A 21,819-nucleotide genomic window follows, 5' to 3' on the forward strand; every position below is an offset into this window, starting at 1 on the left:
GAACACCTACAGTATTCTTGGCAATGCCATGTGTTGTCACAGTGTGTTCATTTTCCCCTTTGCCTTGAGGTTAAATACTGTGGTTCCAGAAAACAAATCCAATGAACTCAAGTGATTTTTTCACTAATTTCTTTTCCATTTTCTTCTTATTATCATTGTTCTTTTCTCATGGTAACGATGTAATGTTTTTTTTTTCTTTTCTATTCATCCTCCCTAGTTCTGTCACTTATTCTGGTCTCTCCAAAATATTGCTTTTTGTGCCTGCCTCCCCACCCACATCCTCTCATTTATCCCCACTGAGTACTTTTGATTAAATACTCAATCATGCCATGATGACAGACAGGCAAGGATTATTGTGCAATGTTGTCAGTGCTACAGTATGCCTTATAAAATTACACATGTAATCAGTCATGCAAAGCTTAATTTTATAGTTAAATGCTACAAGAAAGTTTCCATGTTTTAAATACAATGTTGAAACAGTCATTATTTAAGCTGCTGGAGCTAATGTTTCCATTATTTACTTGTGTAGTTTTATTTATATTTAGGGTCTTTGAAAATGTGTCTTCTGATCATATAGTAGATCAGACATATAGTTGTTTGTGAACCATTCCTGTCCTCCATTTCTTATTCTCCTCTCCTCTTCTTCCCGTCCTCATTGTCTTTATGGGGGACAGTGATCGATGTGCTGTTCTAGCAGACTGTGACTAGGTTAGGAACTCTGGCCTCTGGGGGTGTATGTGTGTATGTGATGAACTGAACAGTTGATTGCATGGGTGTGCACTTATTTCTGTGTCTCCCTCTGTGTGTGTACGATGTTTATGACATATATACTCTGCAGGAAGGTATTCATCCAGTGACAACTTGACTGTGAGGAATGCACGAGGCATGCTATCCTGAAGAGCGTTGTATGTTATATTCTGTGTGTATATTTTGTGATTTGTGCTTGTGTTTGTGTGTGTGACTGTGTGATTCTGTGTGTGAGTTTGTTGGTAGAGTGTTTGTAACTGTCAAAATAATGATTCCACTATTCAGTTTCTTGCTGCTCTTGCAGTGAACTGAGTCAATAAGTATGACAAATTCAGAGTCCAGTTGTGTCTCACTGCGTGCATGCGCACAGGCACGCCAGCACACACACACACAAACATATAAACTGTCACACTTCTGCTCTCTCTGTTTGAACCAGCCATATTGATTGCTCTGCTATCGAAACTCCTGTTAGGAGTTTGTCATGGTTTTTAGTTCATTGCTTGCACTCCTGACAGCTCAAAAAGGAGTTTAGCTTTTGTTTCTCTGGGCGAGGATGAACATATACATTAACAAACACAGACATACACAATCACACACACTGACATTTTTTGCTTGATGTAAAATGTTACATTGACCCCTTTGCTACACATTCTGCACATGAACAGGGCACATAAATATATATAAATCGGTCTGTGGACACACACTAGTGTAGCAGTTGTAGGTTACTTATTATACTTATCTTTACATACCCAACTTATATGAATCACACTTTCATTATAGGTACTTGACTGTAAAACAGCATGTTTATAATTGTTCTATCCCTTTCACAATAGTTATCCTCATAACAAGAAAAATACAAAGTCTACAACCAAGCAGGAATGGTGGTGATGAAGTATGGGAGTATTGGCTTCCATACTGAATGCTATAGTCACTGTTATTTCTATCATTTCTATGCCAACTCAGTTTCTTCAGCAGTTGAGGATGAACCCACTTTCCTGGCTGCTTGAACTCTGCTGCAGTTACCACTCTGCTTGATTTGGTTTCTTCATCTTAATACCAATAATGGAAGATGAGAGTGGGCAAGCAATAAAATTGATCCTTTGAATTGCCAGAGTCACACTTCAAGTATGCAGATCATCATTAAATGGTTTATCACAATTTTTTTAACAGATGTAAATTCAGTTGTGGGGCACCTTCACACATGGCAGACACTAAGCAGAAACCTGGATTTTTTCAAGCCATATTACCATGATGTCTATGGTACCAACCCAGCTAGCAAAGCTTATTTATGTTTTAAAAAACAGCAATCAAACATAACATCAAGAAAGTATTAGTTTAGAGTATTCAACACATATTTCAAAGTGTTTATGGGTATGGGTATGAATGTGTATGTGGTCATGGGTATGGATGAGGTGTGTTTGGGCTCATGTGTGTGCACTAGTGTTGTGTATATATTTTATGTTTTTTTATCTATCTATCTATCTATCTGTCTATCTATCTGTCTATCTGTCTATCTGTCTATCTGTCTATCTATCTATCTATCTATCTATCTATCTATATGCCGCACATGGTATTGCTCCCAGGTACTAAGCTGCTTAACATTGTTCATGTTGTGTGATAGAGACATCAAAATTGATTGGAGAAAAAAAACAAACCCTCATGATATTTGAAACCATACATCTCTGCATCTTGGCAACTAGTAGTTACCATGGTGACAGAGTTGGCAACGGTGGTCATTATTTCATCAGCTGATTATACTGCTGATGATAACGATGTGGATAAAAATAGAAAGAATGGAGATAGTAATTACATTATGCTGATAATATATCCTTAATGTTGATAGGTAAGCCATTTAATTGATCTCTGACTTTTTGCTCACCCCAATTTACGGTGACTTCAGTGTCTAGTGCCAAATAGAGAACACAGGCTCCTAGTTAGTAGCTATTCAGTTCAATGTTCAAAGGCACTTGAGCAGGGGAGATGCTTGTTGACACAGCCTGAACAGAAGTGTTGCAGTTAAAGGATTTTATTTTTAAGCACTGGTCTGTTGACCAGCCCCACAAACAAAGTAGCTATACAGGAAGAATAACCTTTAGCACTGTAAACTCACTTCACTGATTGGTTGAAGCCTAACAGGTGGTTGACATACAGGAATATTTAGGAATGTTTCTTCATCCAAGGCTATAGACATGAATAAAATAGACCAAAAAAAAATGCAAATGAGTTTATGAGTTTTTTAAGTGTGAGACAATGTGAGATATCCTCCTGGAGCTATGTGAAATTATGTGCTATGATTCCTTTGTGTGTGTGTGTGTGTGTGTGAGAGCGTTTAGCCAACACTTAATGTGCCTGATCTTATTGTACGACATATTGCATTAAGACATGTAGCTATAAAACACAAACGGTCACACAGACACACGCACGCATACAGTACCAGTCAAAAGTTTCTACGCATTCTTTGACGGTTCAGAATGGAAAAACAAAAAAAAAGATGTGGCCTTCTTAAATCATATGATATTAATGACAATTACATTTATTTTCTCCTTGAGTGCCATCAAAGTCAAAATTAAATTGCACTGTCAAAACCTCTGGCAAAAAAAAAAAAAAAAAAATCCTCTTTGTTTTTCTCATTTCCTCATGCGTTCTCTGACCTAGAACTCTCTTTTTATGGCGAAAGTATTCTTTTCTGGCAGACTGTAGAGTGAATGGCACACAAGAAATAATGAATAATCTTTGAGTGGGGAATGGTTTTTCTTTCTTTCTTAAATGGAGTGTTGGCGTTCACTGTCCTTGTATAATTCCATTAGTTCTTTGATACAGACTATTGAGTGAATATGAACAGGAGTGTGTGTGGAGAGATGACTTTGACAGAATGTTATGAGCTGATATTCATATTAGAGGACAAAGGGACCCACACAATGCTGGAGAAAAGTCTGTGAAGAGGCGTTTGAGGCAGAAGAAGTATGAAACTCATAGCATGTTTGCTAATACATGATGTAGATGGTGGCATTTTATGTAAATTCACGTGGCATGTGTGGAGGATTGCATCACAGCAGGAACAGCCTTGATTTCTCTTTGTGTGGATGACATGTATTCCTACCAGTTATACCGACACACATGTGCATGCAAGCGAGCACACACACTCTCTCTCTCTCTCTCACACACACACACACACACACACACACAAAAGGACAGAAGATCAAATAGTTGTTAGTAAGGTGAGATCAAAGTGCAGTGGATAAGGCATGAAATTATTTTTTTTGACAAACAATGAGCTCTGTGATGTGTGCCCATGTGTGCATGGTGCAGATGACACAGAGTGCAGGTTTGCGGGTTGCTGTGCAGCCAACATTTCATTAAAGCATTCGACTTGACCCAATTTAACTATTTTTACTTTTGAAATTACATTATGTTCTCATCTACTAAACTGGCAGATTACGAGAAAGATGAGTGGAAGGATTATTATTTCTGGCACAATTTCACCTACTTCCAAGGTGCACAGAGAACGGATAAAAGTCTAAAGAGGTCAAAACTCCAGCAACACTTTAGGCATGCAGAACTACTTTATTGTAAATGGACTGACCTTATATAGTGCTTCTCTGGTCTGATGACTTTTATAACTTCTCTTTATAACACATGGCAACAGTGAAGCAGTATAGTTTGCCTCTATGCAACAAGAGAGCACTTTTCAATAAGATCACATCATTTTAGTAATGACTAAACTAACAACATTTTGCTTTACTAATAGGTAAAAAAACAACCTGTTATATGCAAACAAGTGGGCCATGTATCATCAGTACAAAAAGAGTCAACTTCAAATAATAATTATAATAACATTTAATTATTAATTTGTTTCATCTCATTCTTTAAATTATTAATAATAATCATTTCAAATAATTAAAGATCCCCCCAGAGATATATAAAGATATAACGTTTAAGGTTATTTTAAGTTTTTAAAGTTCTAAATGGTTTGGGACCGGACCACCTCACAGACACTCTGTCATTCTAAAATGCCTCACGAGATCTGAGGTCATCCACAGCTGGGTTTTTAAATATACACAATTTCACCCATAAGAAAATATGAAGCACAGCATTCTTAAATGATGCTGAAAACATATTGATTTAATCTGGCGTTTAATTGATGTAATTTTAACGTTCAGTATTTTTACTGAATGTATTTATTTTATTTTATTATTATTTTTATTATTACTATTTTTTAATTGTTTAATTTTCACTAACCTTCTCTCTTTTTTTATTCTGTTTTATTTGCTGTTGTTTTATTGTATTTTTCTGTAAAGCACTTTGAGCTACATGCCTTATATGAAAAGTGCTCTATAAATAAAGTTTATTATTATTATTGTTATATGTATAAGTTCTATTAAAGTTCAAGTTCTGTTAAAAATGGAATTGATCCCACACGCCCAACTGTGTGTGTCAAGTTAGAAAATATAGTGCTTCTTTCAGTATTATTACTTGTTATGACAGACTGACACATCCCTCCACTCTCTCCCCTCTGCTGTGAGATCTCCCTCACTCCTCTCTATTCTCTACTTTGCTTCTGTGGAGCCTTAATTGTTGTAGCAGCGCAACTTGGATGGAGAGATAACTCCCCGATTGATAAAAGAGTGGAGCTTTGGTGGGAACCTGTGGGCTTCTGAAAGAGAAGAAAGGTTGGATTTTGCTCTGGCTACTCTCTACTTTTCTCTCACTTTAGCCCTGATTCTCCTTTACATTTGCATGTGCCTGTGTGTGCTTTCAAACACAATACATAATCTTTATACACAAACCTACAAATAGCATATTATAACAGACTTGCAGAAGACAAGAATCAGAAAAGACAGGAATGACTAAATAGATAAATAGCAGATAGTATATCTCAAACTCTCCATAGCCTACATCTAAATGAAATGGCATTATTCAAAACTATCATTGTACTTCTGATTGTTATCAACTGTGTAAGCAGAATCTCACATTTTAAATGCAAGAAAGACTGCAGTCACAAAATAGTCGGAAGAAAGGATAGGGGTAGAAACTGAAACATTGCCCAGAGAGTAGTATACATTACTTATAAGCAAGGATTAATATATCATATGATATTTGAAATGAGCTCAACTTCCCACTGCATACTCTCTCCGCTGTTGTGTATCCTGCTGACTTGGCTGTAGAAAGTGAGCAGCAGTGGACCGCTCACAGTGAAGCACTGGGTGTGAGGGAAGCCAAGTGGCAGGAGGCTAACAAGGTCCTGTTAGAAACAAGAGGGCTGTCTGTTGAACTCTGATAGACCTGACCTTTTATTTTATACTGTAAAAGACTTTCATGAGTGTGGAGTGAGATGTGAGTTTATGGCGTGTGTGCGTTCTCATGCGTCAGTGTGTCTCATTGGATTGTGCTATAAAAGATGGTGTTGCTGTTTCTGTGGTATGATTGACAGGGAAGCAGGGTGCAATTTGGCACCTGATTCCAGAGCAGCTCATACATCATTTGTGTGTGTGTGTATGTGTGTGTGTGCGTGCATGCACGTGCGAGTGAATGCCTCATTAATGATTGAGTCTGAGTCTGAAGTGAGAGTTCTTCGGATCAAACATTTAGCTGAATCAACAACTGCTGAGCTCATCATGCACACACGCGCGCGCACACACACGCGCAGCAAGAATATTATAGCTATCTTCAATGTCTTGATCCCTAAATCCAGGAGGCTTGTCAATGCCAAACAGAGCTTATGAAAAAAAACCTTTTAAGTTGTTGAAAGAAGTGCTGAAGAAGTGTATTAGCTGCCTACTGAATGCAATTTGTGTGTATACACATGACGTTTGTGTCCATTGTTTCTCCAAATTGCAGAAAATTGTGTTGAAACGTCTTCACGTTGACATTGGTGAGTCCCATGAGCCTGGAATCATGCCTGTCATACAAAAGACAAAATTCCAATTTGACCTGTTCACACAGGCAATTGGTCAGTTTGTGACTAGTAATCTCATTTTGCGTTTTTGGTTGGATTAGATTATATGGACGTAAAACATATGACTGAACTGAAATCTGAAATCAGCCCCAACTGTGAACTCTTTTAAATCCAGGTTAAAAACATTTCTCTTCTCCTGTGCTTATGATTGAGCTCTTCTAAAACACTTTACATTTTAATCTTTCATTTGCACTCTATGTCCCTTTAATGATTTTAAAGCTAATTTATTATTTTATGCTGCAATCATTCTATTTATGTCTTGCTATTTTTCTGTACTTTGTTTTTATTCAGGGGGGGTGGGGTGGGGGTTAATTGTATGTTTTAAGTTTCTCAAATTACATGTTTTTCTGTTTTATGTAAATCACATTGAATTGCCATTGTGTATGAAATGCGCTATACAAATAAAACTGCCTTGCCTTGCCTTGACTGCAGATCTGCTGCATGCACCCAGTCTATAGAGATAATAATTAGAACAGTCTTTTCTTCAAGTTAATACACATCAAAACCCTCAACATCCACACATTTATTGAAACTTGGTGTAAGAAATGTGGCCAAATCTGAAAACTTTGAAGAAAGGGGCAAAATGTAAAGCAGTGAAATAACAGAAACGTGTATGTTGTCCTCACTACAACTGGAACTGAAGGAACTGCAGCTATACAACTAGCTAAACTCTTCCATGCAAATGATGACTTGAGTCGTAGTGAGCTTTAGTTGCTGTTTCTTGTGGCTCTTTTACATCATCTTACACGGAAAGTGAAAACTGTAACAAGACAATACAAAATACATCAAATGCCTTTTCATGTAAATCATATATTTTTTAATTAACTTATGCACTATGAAATGATTTTCTTATGACATTGCCTGTGTGGCCTTTACAGTGAGGCAACAGAACATGTTATTTGCTGTATTTAAAATGACATTTTTGAAATGGCTTATATTGTACATGATCATTTCTCCTATTTTAGAAATTCATGGTTTAAAAATAAAAAAAAAGTACTTATATACTGAAGATATAATCATCATCTAAAGTGATATTTTGGGCATCTAGTGTTTATGTTTCACAAAAGGAACCCTACTGGTTTTTGTGTCATTGTACAAATGATGTTGTCCAGCCAGTTACTGCTGATAGAGGCGCCTGATTAGAAAACTCATTCTGGATTGCAAGGTCAAACTACTTATGTGGTCATTTGATATGGAGGACTTGATGGTCCTAGATGTTGTGTTGAGGCAGCGTTCATTTCTGCTTCACTCTGTTTTTGCCCCAAGCACACACACACACACACACGCACGGAAATACACTGAGTAGCTTTTGTGTTTGTTTTAAAAGGCTGTCTCAAAGGCTTGTATCTGTCACATATCTGTTCTGTGCTTTGTTACCACACTGGACAGTAAACACAATGTCAAAGCTTTAATAGCCTTTGTAACTTAGGGATTCCGCTACAAGGAGCAACTTTACAAAATGTGTGGTAAACGTTGAGCAACACAATATTCAATACAGTAGATAATTCATGTAATGTGCAAACTGTATGTGTTCATATTAATAGACAGGATGTATGGGTATGTATGGGATCTTTTCTCTGTGTATATTGATCTGCTGAGATGTTTGATGGAAGTGCACTCACAGATAACTTGGTCACACTCTACAAACTGTGTCACAAACTGGGAGATTCATCCCGTGGTCTCCATGGAAACAGCTCTGACTGATAGTGAAGGTGAGAGTGAGCAGATATAAAGATAAGACCACTGCTTGACCATTTTGTGTTTTTATTCTACTGTCTTTATGCCTCTCTGTCCTTTTTTTCTTGTTGTTCCTTAGTTATACCTCTGTATATGTCTTTAAACCTTCCATTCATATTTCACTGGGATCATATGAGGCAGTTTTTAAAAAAAAGACAATAAACCTTTGCGATACAGGATTTTGTTATAGGTCTGTAAAGGGCCATAACTATCACAATAACTATAACAACAATGTGAGCATCCACATTTATGAACTATTGTATAACATGCTGTAAACAGTAGTATAAAGCATGTGCTGCATGTTCCAGCTGTGTCGGCAGCTAATCAAAATAGAAATGCTATTGATGACCCGTTACTGCTGTTTCAGTGTGTTGATCAGAAGTATTTTGGGACACTAGTTGCTGTGATGTTTCAGTATTTACAGACTAAACTGATGTTGAAGTGGCATGTGCCAGACTACCAGCTTTTATTGCACACCGGCAGGGACCACAGATCTGAAGCCTAAAAGATTCACAAATGTTGTTTTTCCACTGGATGGATCAGAGGATGATGGTTTGTTTGACTCTGGGACTGACACAGAGTCCGACAGCGTACCTGGTCGGCCTTTCAGTCACTTGGGTCTTTGCACACAGTGACAGCTCTGATGAAGAGTTTTTGGAATTCAAGTGAGCACCATAAATTATGTAAAGTTACTATGTTCTTTTAAAAGGTTTAACTGAAACTCACCTAATCTGAACCCGGTCTGAGTTAATATACCAGTCCCGTTCAGTTAAGCAAATCACTACCAGAACATGAACCATTAACCCGACACACTGTTTCAGGTATAATATGTGTGTTTTAATTGTGTTTCAAATAAAAATAGATTGAAAAAGTTTTGGAATAACTTCTACAAACATACAGTATGATAGTCTTATACACTGATGTGACTTATTTACTGGTTCTTACTGTGATACAAAAAATGAATTACGCATTAACTCACCATTACATCTCTCTGATGTATCTTTTTTTAAAACTTCCGTCTAGCTTTCTAATCGTTTCCTTTTTCCTTCCTCACACTCCATCATCCTCTCTTACTCACTGTCTCCCCCACCTCTGTCCTATCCCCCTCTTCCATCTACCTTACTCTCTCTCGCTGTTAGGGATTCTGTTTCTGTGACGCTGTCCATATACATATAGACATATCTAAATAAATCTGTAACGCATCTTATCGTTCTTACACTTGTTCATCCTCACTTTTATGGTGCAAAAAGGAGGATGGAAGAAGAGTAACCATGACTTATTCACAAGAAGCTAAAGATACAGGATGAAGTTTGATATTGGAGCAAAAGTCCTCTAGCAGAAACTAATGAGCTTTTAACATAAACAAAACAGACACAAAAAAACAACAAAAACTACTGACTTAGGCAGTTTTACTTCATTAAGTCAACTTTTTAAATGGAGCAATTTTCAGAGTCCATCAGTAGGAATTTCAATCCATCAAATGTAGGTCCAATGAAGCTCCGTCTTCACGCTTTCTGTGCTGTGAATTGTTGGCTGTACCCACTCGTCAGGCCTGTTTGTCTCCTCCATTCATCTTGCCTACTGATTATTCACTTTAGAATGCTAGCGCCTCCACGCCTAATTAATTCGTACACCATATTCTGCTGCCAATTTCAGATTTGTGTTAGCTGTGCACAAAAAGAAACACAAACACACACACACACACACAAACACACAATGAAAACAGACTGAGCACATCTGCTTTGAACACATAGATAAATCTGAATGGCACATATACTGAACATACACACACACACACACACAATCTATTTCTATCTTGTTCATGATAGGCAAACTATTAAACTGAAACTATTACTTGTGCAAAGATTATGCACAGAGTGAACATTTGAGCATACCTTTCTAGTATGAGTCGGGTGTTTGACTAATTATTTAAACCAGGAGTGCTGAGGGTCACTTACTATCATCTTCAACCCTCTGCTGCTATATTAATTCCTAATAAGAAGTCATTTTTTCCATTGTGCCTTTCAACACTCCCCTACTGAGCAGACAGATGAGATGTTTGACATTTTTTCAGCCTTTGCAAGAATAATTTGAGGAAAATCTTATTTTTGCCATTTTAGAATATCCGCGGGGGTACTACTGCCAATTAATTTAGATCATCAGCTGTCTTCGGCCACCCAGTTCCTGTCTTTTGTGTCTCATTACCTCTTGCTTGCTTCTTTTATATTCTCAATGTGTCTTCTTCACTAGAAAATGTTGTGCCTTCCCTCTGTCAGCTCTAGCATTATAGTTTACGTTTATCCTTGGTTCATCTATTTCTCTCTGTCCCTTTCAACATATTAACTGGTCCATCTCATTCGGAGGGGGGAAGGATGGGAGAGAGACAATAAAAGGAGGAGAAGGAAGAAAGAAAGGAAAAGAAAAAACATGGTGAGCCAGATAAGAGTAGGACAGTAATCCAATAATGAGGATGCAGTAATTAAACAGTTCATGTTGCGTCTCTCTCTCTCTCTCTCTCTCTCTCTCTCTCTCTCTCTTACTTACTTACTTCCCTCCCTCCAATCAGGCTCTCTTCATAATTTGGTGTAATGATTCTCTGCAATCTATGCTCTGATCCCATGACAGGTAATGAGATTAACCTTGAGACATACTTGAGACATATATATATATATATATATATATATATATATATATATATATATATATATAATTATCATTATTTATTTATATATAGATATAGATACGGGTTCCTTACGAAAAAGTCACCAGCTATTGCCTCACTGAAAATAAAAATCAACCTGCATCTGCGTAATACCTGCTGCAAGAACATAAAGGGGACATATTCCCTGATGGTGTAGGCTTAAATGCGCTTATCCCAGGTCACATGTAACTTGTTGACATTCAATTATTATAACACAAGGAGCAGGGCAGGGTGTGGAGGGAAGAGCAAGATAGGGAAAACAAAATAGAACATTAAAGGTAAAAGCTGATCTGGTCTGAGGACAAATCAAAAACAACTTCATCCATGAGTAAAATAAAAGTCTACAATATAATCATACACAATCCTCTTACTACATAAACAGTCATAAATCAAACTGTACAAGAATTACATTAATATAACTTAAAGTGCAGAAGTCATGCTGAGCAAACACTGCAAATAAACTTCAGCGCTACATTGCCAACCGAGGAACCCTCTAGCATAAAGACTAAAAACATAAATTATTGTTGACATAAACATGTACCGCTAAATCTGTCAAGCTGATTGGTCTGTATATTAGGGCTGCCTGTAACAACATAAAGAAAGGCAACTATTTCTACAAGAGTCAATGGAGCAAGTAACAGAAACTCAAGTGGTCCTTAAATATAACTTGCAACCTCCTGATCTATCAAGGATATGTTCATGTTTCTGTGTTGATAATGATAAATATATCATTCAAAGAAAACCTCAAACGGCAGAAAGGTGACAACATTTGGGCGGTGAGTCTCACTGGAATTCAAAATTAAAATACATGAATAAAAACAAGAATAAAATCTCATTAAATGTTGAGTCATAATTTTGTCACTATCACACCATCTGCTGTGACACTGTGTTGGTCCAGACTTTGTAGACACTCATGTGGTCTCTAGTCTGTCTGTCATGTGTTGTCTGTGAAAACAAAGATGAAGGGGATGAAGGTAAGTGGGGTTTCCTTATGGGAACACATGATGTCACTCGGGATTCCCCCGGTCGTCCCGTTTTTTTTCTTTATTCCTCTCAACAATGACAACTGATCAAACATGAGATATCAGTGAAGTTATCAGACACACAGGAATTATAAATGAATCTATTCATTAAAATGAGCATATCCAGTGAAAACACACACAGATCATTTGTTGTCAGAGATCTCAAATCACTTGTTAAATGTAACCTCATCGGCCTGTCACCAATTATTGCTCTTCTAAATCTCTTCTCATCTCAGAATATTCACAGAAAAATATTAAGGACAAGGCGTGTGGCTGAGCAAAACGTTGTATTCCTACAATTTTGTGACGCACTTAAAAACTACTTGGTAATAAGTGAGGAACTAGACATCATATACATTCACTGAACAGAGACTGTGAAAACAAAATGCATATGTATCGCTAGAAATGTCATCAAAATACATTTTAATGCAGAAACTATCTTTTATCATTTTATTTGTTTTCGCAGACGTGACGTGACATGAACGCATTCCTATAGAAAAGAATAGAGCAGAAGAAACGTTGCCATCTCACTATTTATGAGCCCAAATTGTGAGATGGCTACGCTTTGCACTGTGGACCAACGTAGCTGTGATACGTTTTGATGTGAGACTGGGTTGGATGAAAGATAGAGTAGACTATTTGGGTCAAGCATCTATGGAGGATTCTCAACTTCATGTAATCTCCACAGAGCTTAAGAAGGAGCCTTATTGCACTTTCTTTTCAGAGTGAAAAAAATGTGTCAATGGAGGGCAGGAAGACAGCAGCTTGGAATTTAATCAATCCAAGGACACTTTGCTGATTGCCTCTTCAAAAACAAGAGGGAGAAAATTGGTTTGGTTTGTTTCTGTCATGAAGGCAAGAGACAATTGATACTAAAAATGGTTAAAATGTTGCTGGGGAGAAATGAAAGGAGCTTAAAGTGAAATAACTAAATTACTTGTTCATAGAACACATTGGGGGAAACCGCGAATGGGTAATCTGTGGCGTCAATCCCATTCTCTTCTCTCGCCTCTTCCTCCAGTCCATTCCTCCCGCCAACAATTACAGAGCTTTTCTAAATCCATCCCTTTGCCTTCAACTCTTTCTGTCACTTCCTTATTCATGCAAAGATGCTAAGGCCCAGAAACGGGAAAGCCACCACATAATGGGTTTGCTTCCAAGACACATTGACCAGTGATGTAGGGATATGCTATGCTATAAATCCATTTGACACACCACATACACTAAATAACCCTTTGTGGGTTTATTATATAAAAAAATCTAATGTAATTGTTATTAAAACATAACAAAATCATGTTAGTCAGGTCAGGTCCACCCCGCATTTGCTTCATATGCCAGTGTAGAAAACTTACAAAGCTTTTAACACATACTGAACTTGGCCAGCCCTTCAAAAGTCAGCCTATAGTGCATGACTGAGTGGACTGGAGGTTTGAGAGTCAACAGTGAGGCAATGAAGAAGAGATTGATGGCCTCTTGAGTATGCCATGCTCAGCCAAGTGCAACAATCCAGCAAACAACATTAACTGTATTAGCAATGGCAACAACTACCAATACCAGCTACTAGGACATTGTCTGTGATGCAAAATGTGGCACCAGCTAATTAAAACATACGAAAATCAGAGCTTAATGAGTTGTAATTGTAGATAATTGCAGAGATGTTGATGTATCAAGTCTAATTGGCTTGCATTGCTGAGATAATGAGAAAAGTTTGATTACTTTATGCTAAACGTGTTAGCGAGGTAGCAGGTGTTGTTTCGAGGAGGTGTCACAAGCAATCCCATATCTCACATCTCAATCTCATCATTCAACCTCTACAGAAAAAGAGAAGGGATGGTCTCTTCCTCCCCCTGTGCGTCTACCAAGTCTTTAATTATACACATGAGCTGATAGGACTGGCTTTGTTTCTCTTTTACTATATTATTTGGATTATGTTAGGAGTTTCAACTAAGCACTGCTCTGTGCCAAAGTGCTTTGAGAGTATTTATGACTTATGTTGATGATGTTTCTACAAATTTTCTTTAAAAAAAGATTTTAGTGAAATGTTCTACAACAGTGCCAGGCAAATGAGCTTTTACTTTACAGCCAAACAAAATCCAGCTCACTGTATGTTTCATCTTCCTTGCAGCTTTGGTTCATTTTGAGCTCTTTCCCAGGATTTAATTATAAAGTTGACAATTTCTTTCTCTCTCTTTTGATCTCCTCTCATCCCTGCTGTTGTCTCTGAGAAAAAGAAGATCTCTATTAATTAATCTATATGCTTGACTATGATGCTTGGAATGAGTGATATTCTTATTCTGTCATCTTACACCAAGTCTAACTTATGTTACTTAAAAAAGCCATTGTCCTTAAGTCCTCTGATTTAATTCCCACTTTATCTGTTCATCACGTCCCGGCTAGCCATCAAAAGTAGTTAGAAGACATTCAAGCTTCAATATTCACATTGATCAGCATAAAGTGCAGGACAAAAAGAAAAACACAGAAAAAGAGAAAAAATAAGTCACAATGGAAAAAGCTATATTAAAGTTATAATGGGAAATGAAAACAGAAAAAAACCCCACAAAATCTTAATGGTATTAATTGATCCTATGGATATGTGTGCCTGTGTGTGTGTGTGTGTGTGTGTGTGTGTGTGTGTGTGTGTGTGTGTGTGTGTGTGTGTGTGTGCTTTTGTGTCCTGAAGGGAACTAGTTAATGTGACTAGTCATGCAAATGATTGAAATTAAAGTCAGATTATGTCCTCAGGATACAAAACCTGTCTAGGTTTCATGACCTGTATCTGCTTCTGTGCATGTGTGTGCACATAAATATATGCTGGTATACTGATAATGGTAGCCCTGTCTAAATAGATTGATAGATTCTGACAACACTGACAGGCAGGCAGCAACACGATGGATTAGTTTACAAGAAGAATTTACTTATTGAGAAGAATTTGCCTGAAAAAGAGAAAAGGTAAACATGTTTAGAGTGTTTGGCTTTAATCACTGTAATTTTGCTTTGCATAATTGTGGGATTGTGCATAGGTTCGGAAGAGCTTTGAACACACCTAAACCTTCACTATCTATATTTTCAATGCCAATGTCACACTCAGAGCGTGAGAAGGAAATGCTTCTGTTCATCTAATCACTGTTACTTCTTTTTGTTGAAAGAATGTGTGATTGGTGTTAAATGTGAAGTCCGTGGCAAGGTTGAGTTTGTTCAAGTAAACACAGTTTGATATGGATAGTACATTAAACAATGTGACGTTGAGTTAAAGGTTTCTGAACTTTTATCTTGCTGATATGCTTTCCTCTCGTAATGCCTTTTTTTTCTTTAACATGTCACAAAGCGACAGATAAACAAATATTGCTTTAAAAATCCCATGCCATCACACACACACACACACACACACACACGCATTCATGCTCACGTACATGCACATATGTACACACACAGCAATAACGAGATGATGGTGTAGAACACGTCAGAATGACTCTGGCTCCTAATCCTTTTTTGTTTTTACCACAGTTAAAAAATAATTGCCAGATTGATTTTTAATTGCTTGAATATGAATGTGTTTGTAGATAAATAGATTGATAGTTTCTCACTGTCTTGAAGAGTCAAACTGGGAGAAAACCCCCTCTGCTCTTCTGTTCTTTTGTTCTCCTCCTCCCATCTGTGTCTCTTAGCCTGAGGAATAGTACCATGAGTTTGTGCACACCCAACTATATGTACGCTATCAGTGAAGTGCATGGCCCATTCATTTGCTGCCTACCCCAATATCCAGATTTGCTAACTTGCTAAGCTGCTGCATATGAATTTAAAAGTAGAACCAGTAGATCCCTCATCAGCATTAACAGGATTGGAGGTGATATTGTATCCCAGGCGGACTGATCTTACTGCTGATAATGCTGGTTATCAGGCTTCTCTGGGGCCTTTGGGAGGAATATGTGGGCCCTAGCGTCAAGGCTTATATCAAAGTCTCTCTGCACACCTTTGATAAAACCTACCTGAACTCTGATTCATTGATCGATACAGATGTGCAAAGATAAGATAAATAAAAGATTTTTGTAACCTTCAGAGGGCTGATTTTAGAGATTGAAGAAGCAATCATGATACTCATGAATATGCAATAGAAAGTTTTTAAGGCTTACACAAACTTGGACAAACACTGTTTTCTCCCCTTCATGTTTGGTGCAAGACATTAGCAACTGGAGATTACCTAAAAACTTCCAGTGGCTTGCATCTTATTATATAAAGCTGATCAGCTTGCTCTGCTGTGTTTGCTGCACATCTTTTTTCTCCTCCATGTCTTGTCCTTTACTGTAGGCATCGTGAAACAAATGGAGTCTGACAAAAATAGCATGTAAATGATGGCAAAGGAAACAAAGCAGCACAGCAAATGGGACTAAAGGGCAAGGTGAAGAGGGATACAAATGGAAAGTGCTTGATGGAGAGAACCACAGCATGGCAAACTTTCAGTTAAAATGTTCCTCTCTGCCCAATCTCCCTTGCTGCTACCCCCTCCATCTCCTCTCTCTTGCCTCCCTGCTTTGTTGGGTAATTGGATTTCAGTGGTGAACCAGGGGTCTGCTCTCAGAACTTTCTGGAAGGTCAGAGGTGGCAGGGCAACACTGTGTCACAGCTAATCTGTCCCTGGACAGCCCTGGGTAAGTCAGGAGAAACAGCAGTGTGTGTGTGTCAGAGAGAGTATCTATAAAATTTTGTGTGAACGTGTGTGGCAGGTAAGGGTCATCCTCCTTGTGCAGTCCCAGTACTTGTAGATGGCAGGAAGAAGGAAGCGAAGGAGGAGAGAAAGAAACAGACAGTCATTTATTAGGAGGTGACCCTGACGAAGCGTCTCTCCATAGACGTATGAGGCACTGAAGAGAAAATTCAACCACACCAACAAGCATTACCTAAGATATTCTCAGATATCAGGCAATACTCACTCACTTAGAGGGTCTATATCACCATATCACCCTACATTATATAATTTGCCCTTCAGAATTCTAGATAGATACAGTGTGGAGAACAAGTACCGGCAGTGTATTTGATACACTGCCGATTTTTGCAATTTTTCAGTTTTCTTAGAAAGCATGTAGAAGTCTGTAATTTTAATCATAGGTACTCTTCAACTGTGAGTGACGGAATCTAAAACAAAAATCCAGAAAAATCACATTGTATGATTTTAAGTAATTAATTTGCATGGCATAAGTATTTGATACATAAGAACATACAGAACTTAATATTTGGTACAGAAACCTTTGTTTGCAATTACAGAGATCAGACGTTTCCTGTAGTTCTTGACCAGGTTTGCACACACTGCAGCAGGGATTTTGGCCCACTCCTCCATACAGATCTTCTCCAGATCCTTCAGGTTTCAGGGCTGTCACTGGGCAATATGGACTTTCAGCTCCCTCCAAAGATTTTCTATTGGGTTCAGGTCTGGAGACTGGCTAGGCCACTCCAGGAACTTGAGATGCTTCTTACGGAGCCACTCCTTAGTTGCCCTGGCTGTGTGTTTCAGGTTGTTATCATGCTGGAAGACCCAGCCACGACCCATCTTCAATGCTCTTACTGAGGGAAGGAGGTTGTTAGCCAAGATCTCACGATACATGGCCCCATCCATCCTCCCCTCCATACGGTGCAGTTGTCCTGTCCCCTTTGCAGAAAAGCATCCCCAAAGAATGATGTTTCCACCTCCATGCTTCACGGTTGGGATGGTGTTCTTGGGGTTGTACTCATCCTTCTTCTTCTTCCAAACACGGCGAGTGGAGTTAGACCAAAAGGCTCTATTTTTGTCTCATCAGACCACATGACATTCTCCCATTCCTCCTCCAGATCATCCAGATGGTGATTGGCAAACTTCAGACAGGCCTGGACATGCACTGGCTTGAGCAGGGGGACCTTGCGTGCGCTGCATGATTTTAATCCATAGTGTGTAGTGTGTTATAAATGGTTTTCTTTGAGACTGTGGTCCCAGCTCTCTTCAGGACATTGACCAGGTCCTACCATGTAGTTCTGGGTTGATCCCTCACCTTCCTCATGATCATTGATGCCCCACGAGGTGAGATCTTGCATGGAGCCCCAGACCGAGGGAGATTGACGTCATCTTGAACTTCTTCCACTTTCTAATAATAGCACCAACAGTTGTTGCCTTCTCACCAAGCTGCTTGCCTATTGTCCTGTAGCCCATCCCAGCCTTGTGCAGGTCTACAATTTTATCCCTGATATCCTTACACAACTCTCTGGTCTTGGACATTGTGGAGAGGTTGGAGTCTGTTTGATTGAGTGTGTGGACAGGTGACTTTTATACAAGTAACATGTTCAAACAGGTGCAGTTAATATAGGTAATGAGTGGAGAACAGGAGGGCTTCTTAAAGAAAAACTAACAGGTCTGTGAGAGGGAATTCATACTGGTTGGTAGGTGATCAAATACTTATGTCATGCAATAGAATGCAAATTAATTATTTAAAAATCATACAATGTGATTTTCTGGAATTTTGATTTTTTGATTCCGTCACTCACAGTTGAAGAGTACCTATGATAAAAATTACAGACCTCTACATGCTTTGTAAGTGGGAAAACCTGCAAAATCGGCAGTGTATCAAATACTTGTTCTCCCCACGATATATACATATATATATATATATATATATATATAGATAGATAGATAGATTTATTTTAATGAAAGTTGGACTGACTTTCATGTAATGGGGACACACCAGGTATTGTACATCACAGAGGGGAATTGGCTATGACAGGGTGACAAAACCTGCACGACTCCCCAGTATGAGCTTTTCGCAATGCGGGTGCTGTGGGAGAATATGTGTTGGAGACATATGGTCTGACAGCAACTAATCTATTAAAGGGACACATAGGGGAGATGCTACTGTAGCCTGTGTGAAAAGCATCTTAGCGCCATGCAGGGGAGCAGGAATTCAACGTGAGAGTGATGGGACAAAGAGTACTCTGTGAAACATGGAGACATGCTGCAAGTTTGTATAGTTCCAGATCCAGAAGTGGATGTGAGAAATCTGCTGTGTGTTATGTTAAAGGATTGCAAGGGAGTTATTTCTGCTGTAGTTTAAAAAATGTGATTTTGTGTACAAAATCTGCAAGGCTCTGCTTTATGGTAACTTTGAAAGAATGCATTATCTACCAGATCACCCCCAGAATTTGTTTTGGTGTGTGTATATGTGTGTGTCTCTCAATAGAAACTGAGTGGAATATTTAGGTGGGCCCAAGAGATTTATCATACTAATGAACCTATCTAGAGGGGAAGAGACTACATTTTGGGCTAGCAATGGGGATAGTAAGAATGCTGTGTTAGAGAAGTGAGGACAACTTGCAGAATAGCAGAGGGAAGGAACACTAGTGGAAGAAAGAAGCCTTAAGTGTTTACATTGTGCCGAGTTAAACCAGAATAAAACTCAAGAGTAAGAGCCATTGACCACACTGACATTGTTCATTAATCCATTTATGTTATACTTATATTTCAAACATCCGCTCTACTTGTCATAACTCCCATTGTTTCACCTCATGCTAACTTGCATGAATTTGGCCAAACACACGAAGAAAAGAAGAGATAAAAATACAAAAATCTATACCATGATGGTGCATGATGTTCTTATTCACAACACAGCTGAACGGATGGATCGCCGAGCCATGGACTTACTAGACACAAACAAAATGTGAATATTAAAGCAAGGCGTGGATAAAATAAAGATGACAAAGTTGTTGAGGGGAGCAGTCACTGAGGCTGCTTTATTCTGACTGATCGCTTCATGGCTGCAATTGCTCATAGATGCAGGAGCTTTTGTGCACTGTGAAATAATACGAAGAATTGTCCATGCCTCAGTGAGAGAGCATGGACATGTGTTCAGTCAGAATATGCTACATACAGTACAGGAAGGCATACTCTCATTGTTTGTCACGCTGAAGGGCTTTGGCGCTCATTACAAAATTACTTAAACAGAAGAGAGAGTAAAGAAAGAAGAGAAAAATGACTGCCTCTGAAAAAGGGACTAAAGCAGGCACAGAGCATCTAGGGACAAGGAGCTGAGATATGAGACAACTTATTGCTGGCCTTGCTTCAACTCTAGCTTCTCTTTTCACTGCAGTGATGTTGGACTCTACCAGTGAGTCATTATATCCAAACAGCGTATCAGGAGAGTTTTATCATAAGAAGTGGCCATAAGCAATACAGGCCATATTTGGAATGAAATATAAGCATACTGCTATATACAACATGTGCCATGGAGTTGCAAATGGCGTGTGCCTACTGTGTAGTGTGAGAAGCAAATCTCATATGGATCAATAAAGCATTACACATTAAAAAATGATAAGTGAATTGTCTTCAATAAGGGATGAAACATAGAGAACCACTTGAATCTTCTCTGTAAAGACTTAAGGGAAGACCATGATGGCTGAATATAACATATCTTTCCTGATCTGATCAATATATTAAAACAAAATCACAACTTTAATGCCAACAAAACACACTGACTGTAGCATTGTATGGTGTCATGATAATGATGTATGCACAACTGAGTGTGAGCTCTCCTCTCACTCTGGTTCTCCCCAAGGTTGTTTGGCTTTCATACTACACTGTGCACATGTTGTATGGACATGTTGAGGTGGTAGTTTTTATTATTTATTTGTTTATTTTTATTATATGTATGATTTAGACATATTAGAATTTGTCAAACATTTGCTTAAAGCCCCTAAAAGAAAACCCTCACAAGTGCCATTACATTTTGATTAAAAATGTGAATTATGACCTGGCATTGCAGCTCCTCTGAGTCATGTGGAACATTTTAGCATCTTTCACCTCACTGTTTTGGTATTACACCCCAACACTCTCACCCCTCTTATTGCATCATTTTCAACACACAGCTGTTTTAGGTAAGTAAATCCCTGAAACTGCACATTACCGTACCAAATGACAGACAAAGGTGGCAACTAGCTGGTGAATATAGTGGAGCATTAACTGAAAAGTCAGATATTTCCCTTAGATATTTGTGAAGACTAAACTCCAGGGCCAAGTGGCCAGCTGTTCAGTAGCATTTGGTTGTATTGCATGAGCTTCATCTGCACATATTAAAACAGAATTACTGTAAAAGAAAACAGACATTAATTAAGATTAGACAGAGTGTGTTGAACCCCACAGATTTACATGAAATTATAGAAAAAGTAGAAAATGTAAAGGCTACAAACTGTTGCTGGGAGAACAACAGAGACTTTTCTATTTTATGGTTTTCAAGTTCCAACCAATGATTGTAGATTTAGTAACACAAACAGATATTTTGAATTTATCTTAAAAACAAGCTTCAAGCTAAAGGTGAGCTTACAGTTTGTACTGGACTGTACTTATATACTGTAGCTCTTTTCTAGTCGTTATGACCACGCAAAGCATTTTTACATCACGTCTCATTCATACACTGCTGGCAGGGACTACCACACCTGCTCATGAGAGAGAAACTAATCGTTCATACACCCTTGGCACAGCGATGGGAGCAATTTTAGGGTTAAGTGTCTTGCCCAAGGACACATCGACATGTAGACTGGAGGAGCCAGGAATTGAACCACCAATCTTCCTCTACCTCCTGAGCCACAGCCACCACTGTATGCATGATAGTGCTCAATGTTTCTTCTCCATCTTTACCTCCGCCCAT

At 38.4% G+C, this 21,819-nt stretch overlaps 1 protein-coding gene across 1 annotated transcript in view; it reads right to left on the reverse strand.

Annotated features, from left to right (window-relative positions):
• The window catches only part of scn2b (sodium channel, voltage-gated, type II, beta), a 79,317-nt gene extending 60,913 nt beyond the window's left edge, over window positions 1-18,404 (reverse strand). Inside the window, exon 1 of the mRNA XM_053320150.1 lies at window positions 18,308-18,404. Coding sequence (XP_053176125.1) covers window positions 18,308-18,404 — 97 coding nt within the window. The remainder of the gene's footprint in view (window positions 1-18,307) is intronic.
• Window positions 18,405-21,819: the final 3,415 nt, after the last annotated feature.

Source organism: Scomber japonicus, chromosome 6 (assembly GCF_027409825.1).
Source record: "Scomber japonicus isolate fScoJap1 chromosome 6, fScoJap1.pri, whole genome shotgun sequence".
Lineage (NCBI taxonomy): Eukaryota > Metazoa > Chordata > Actinopteri > Scombriformes > Scombridae > Scomber > Scomber japonicus.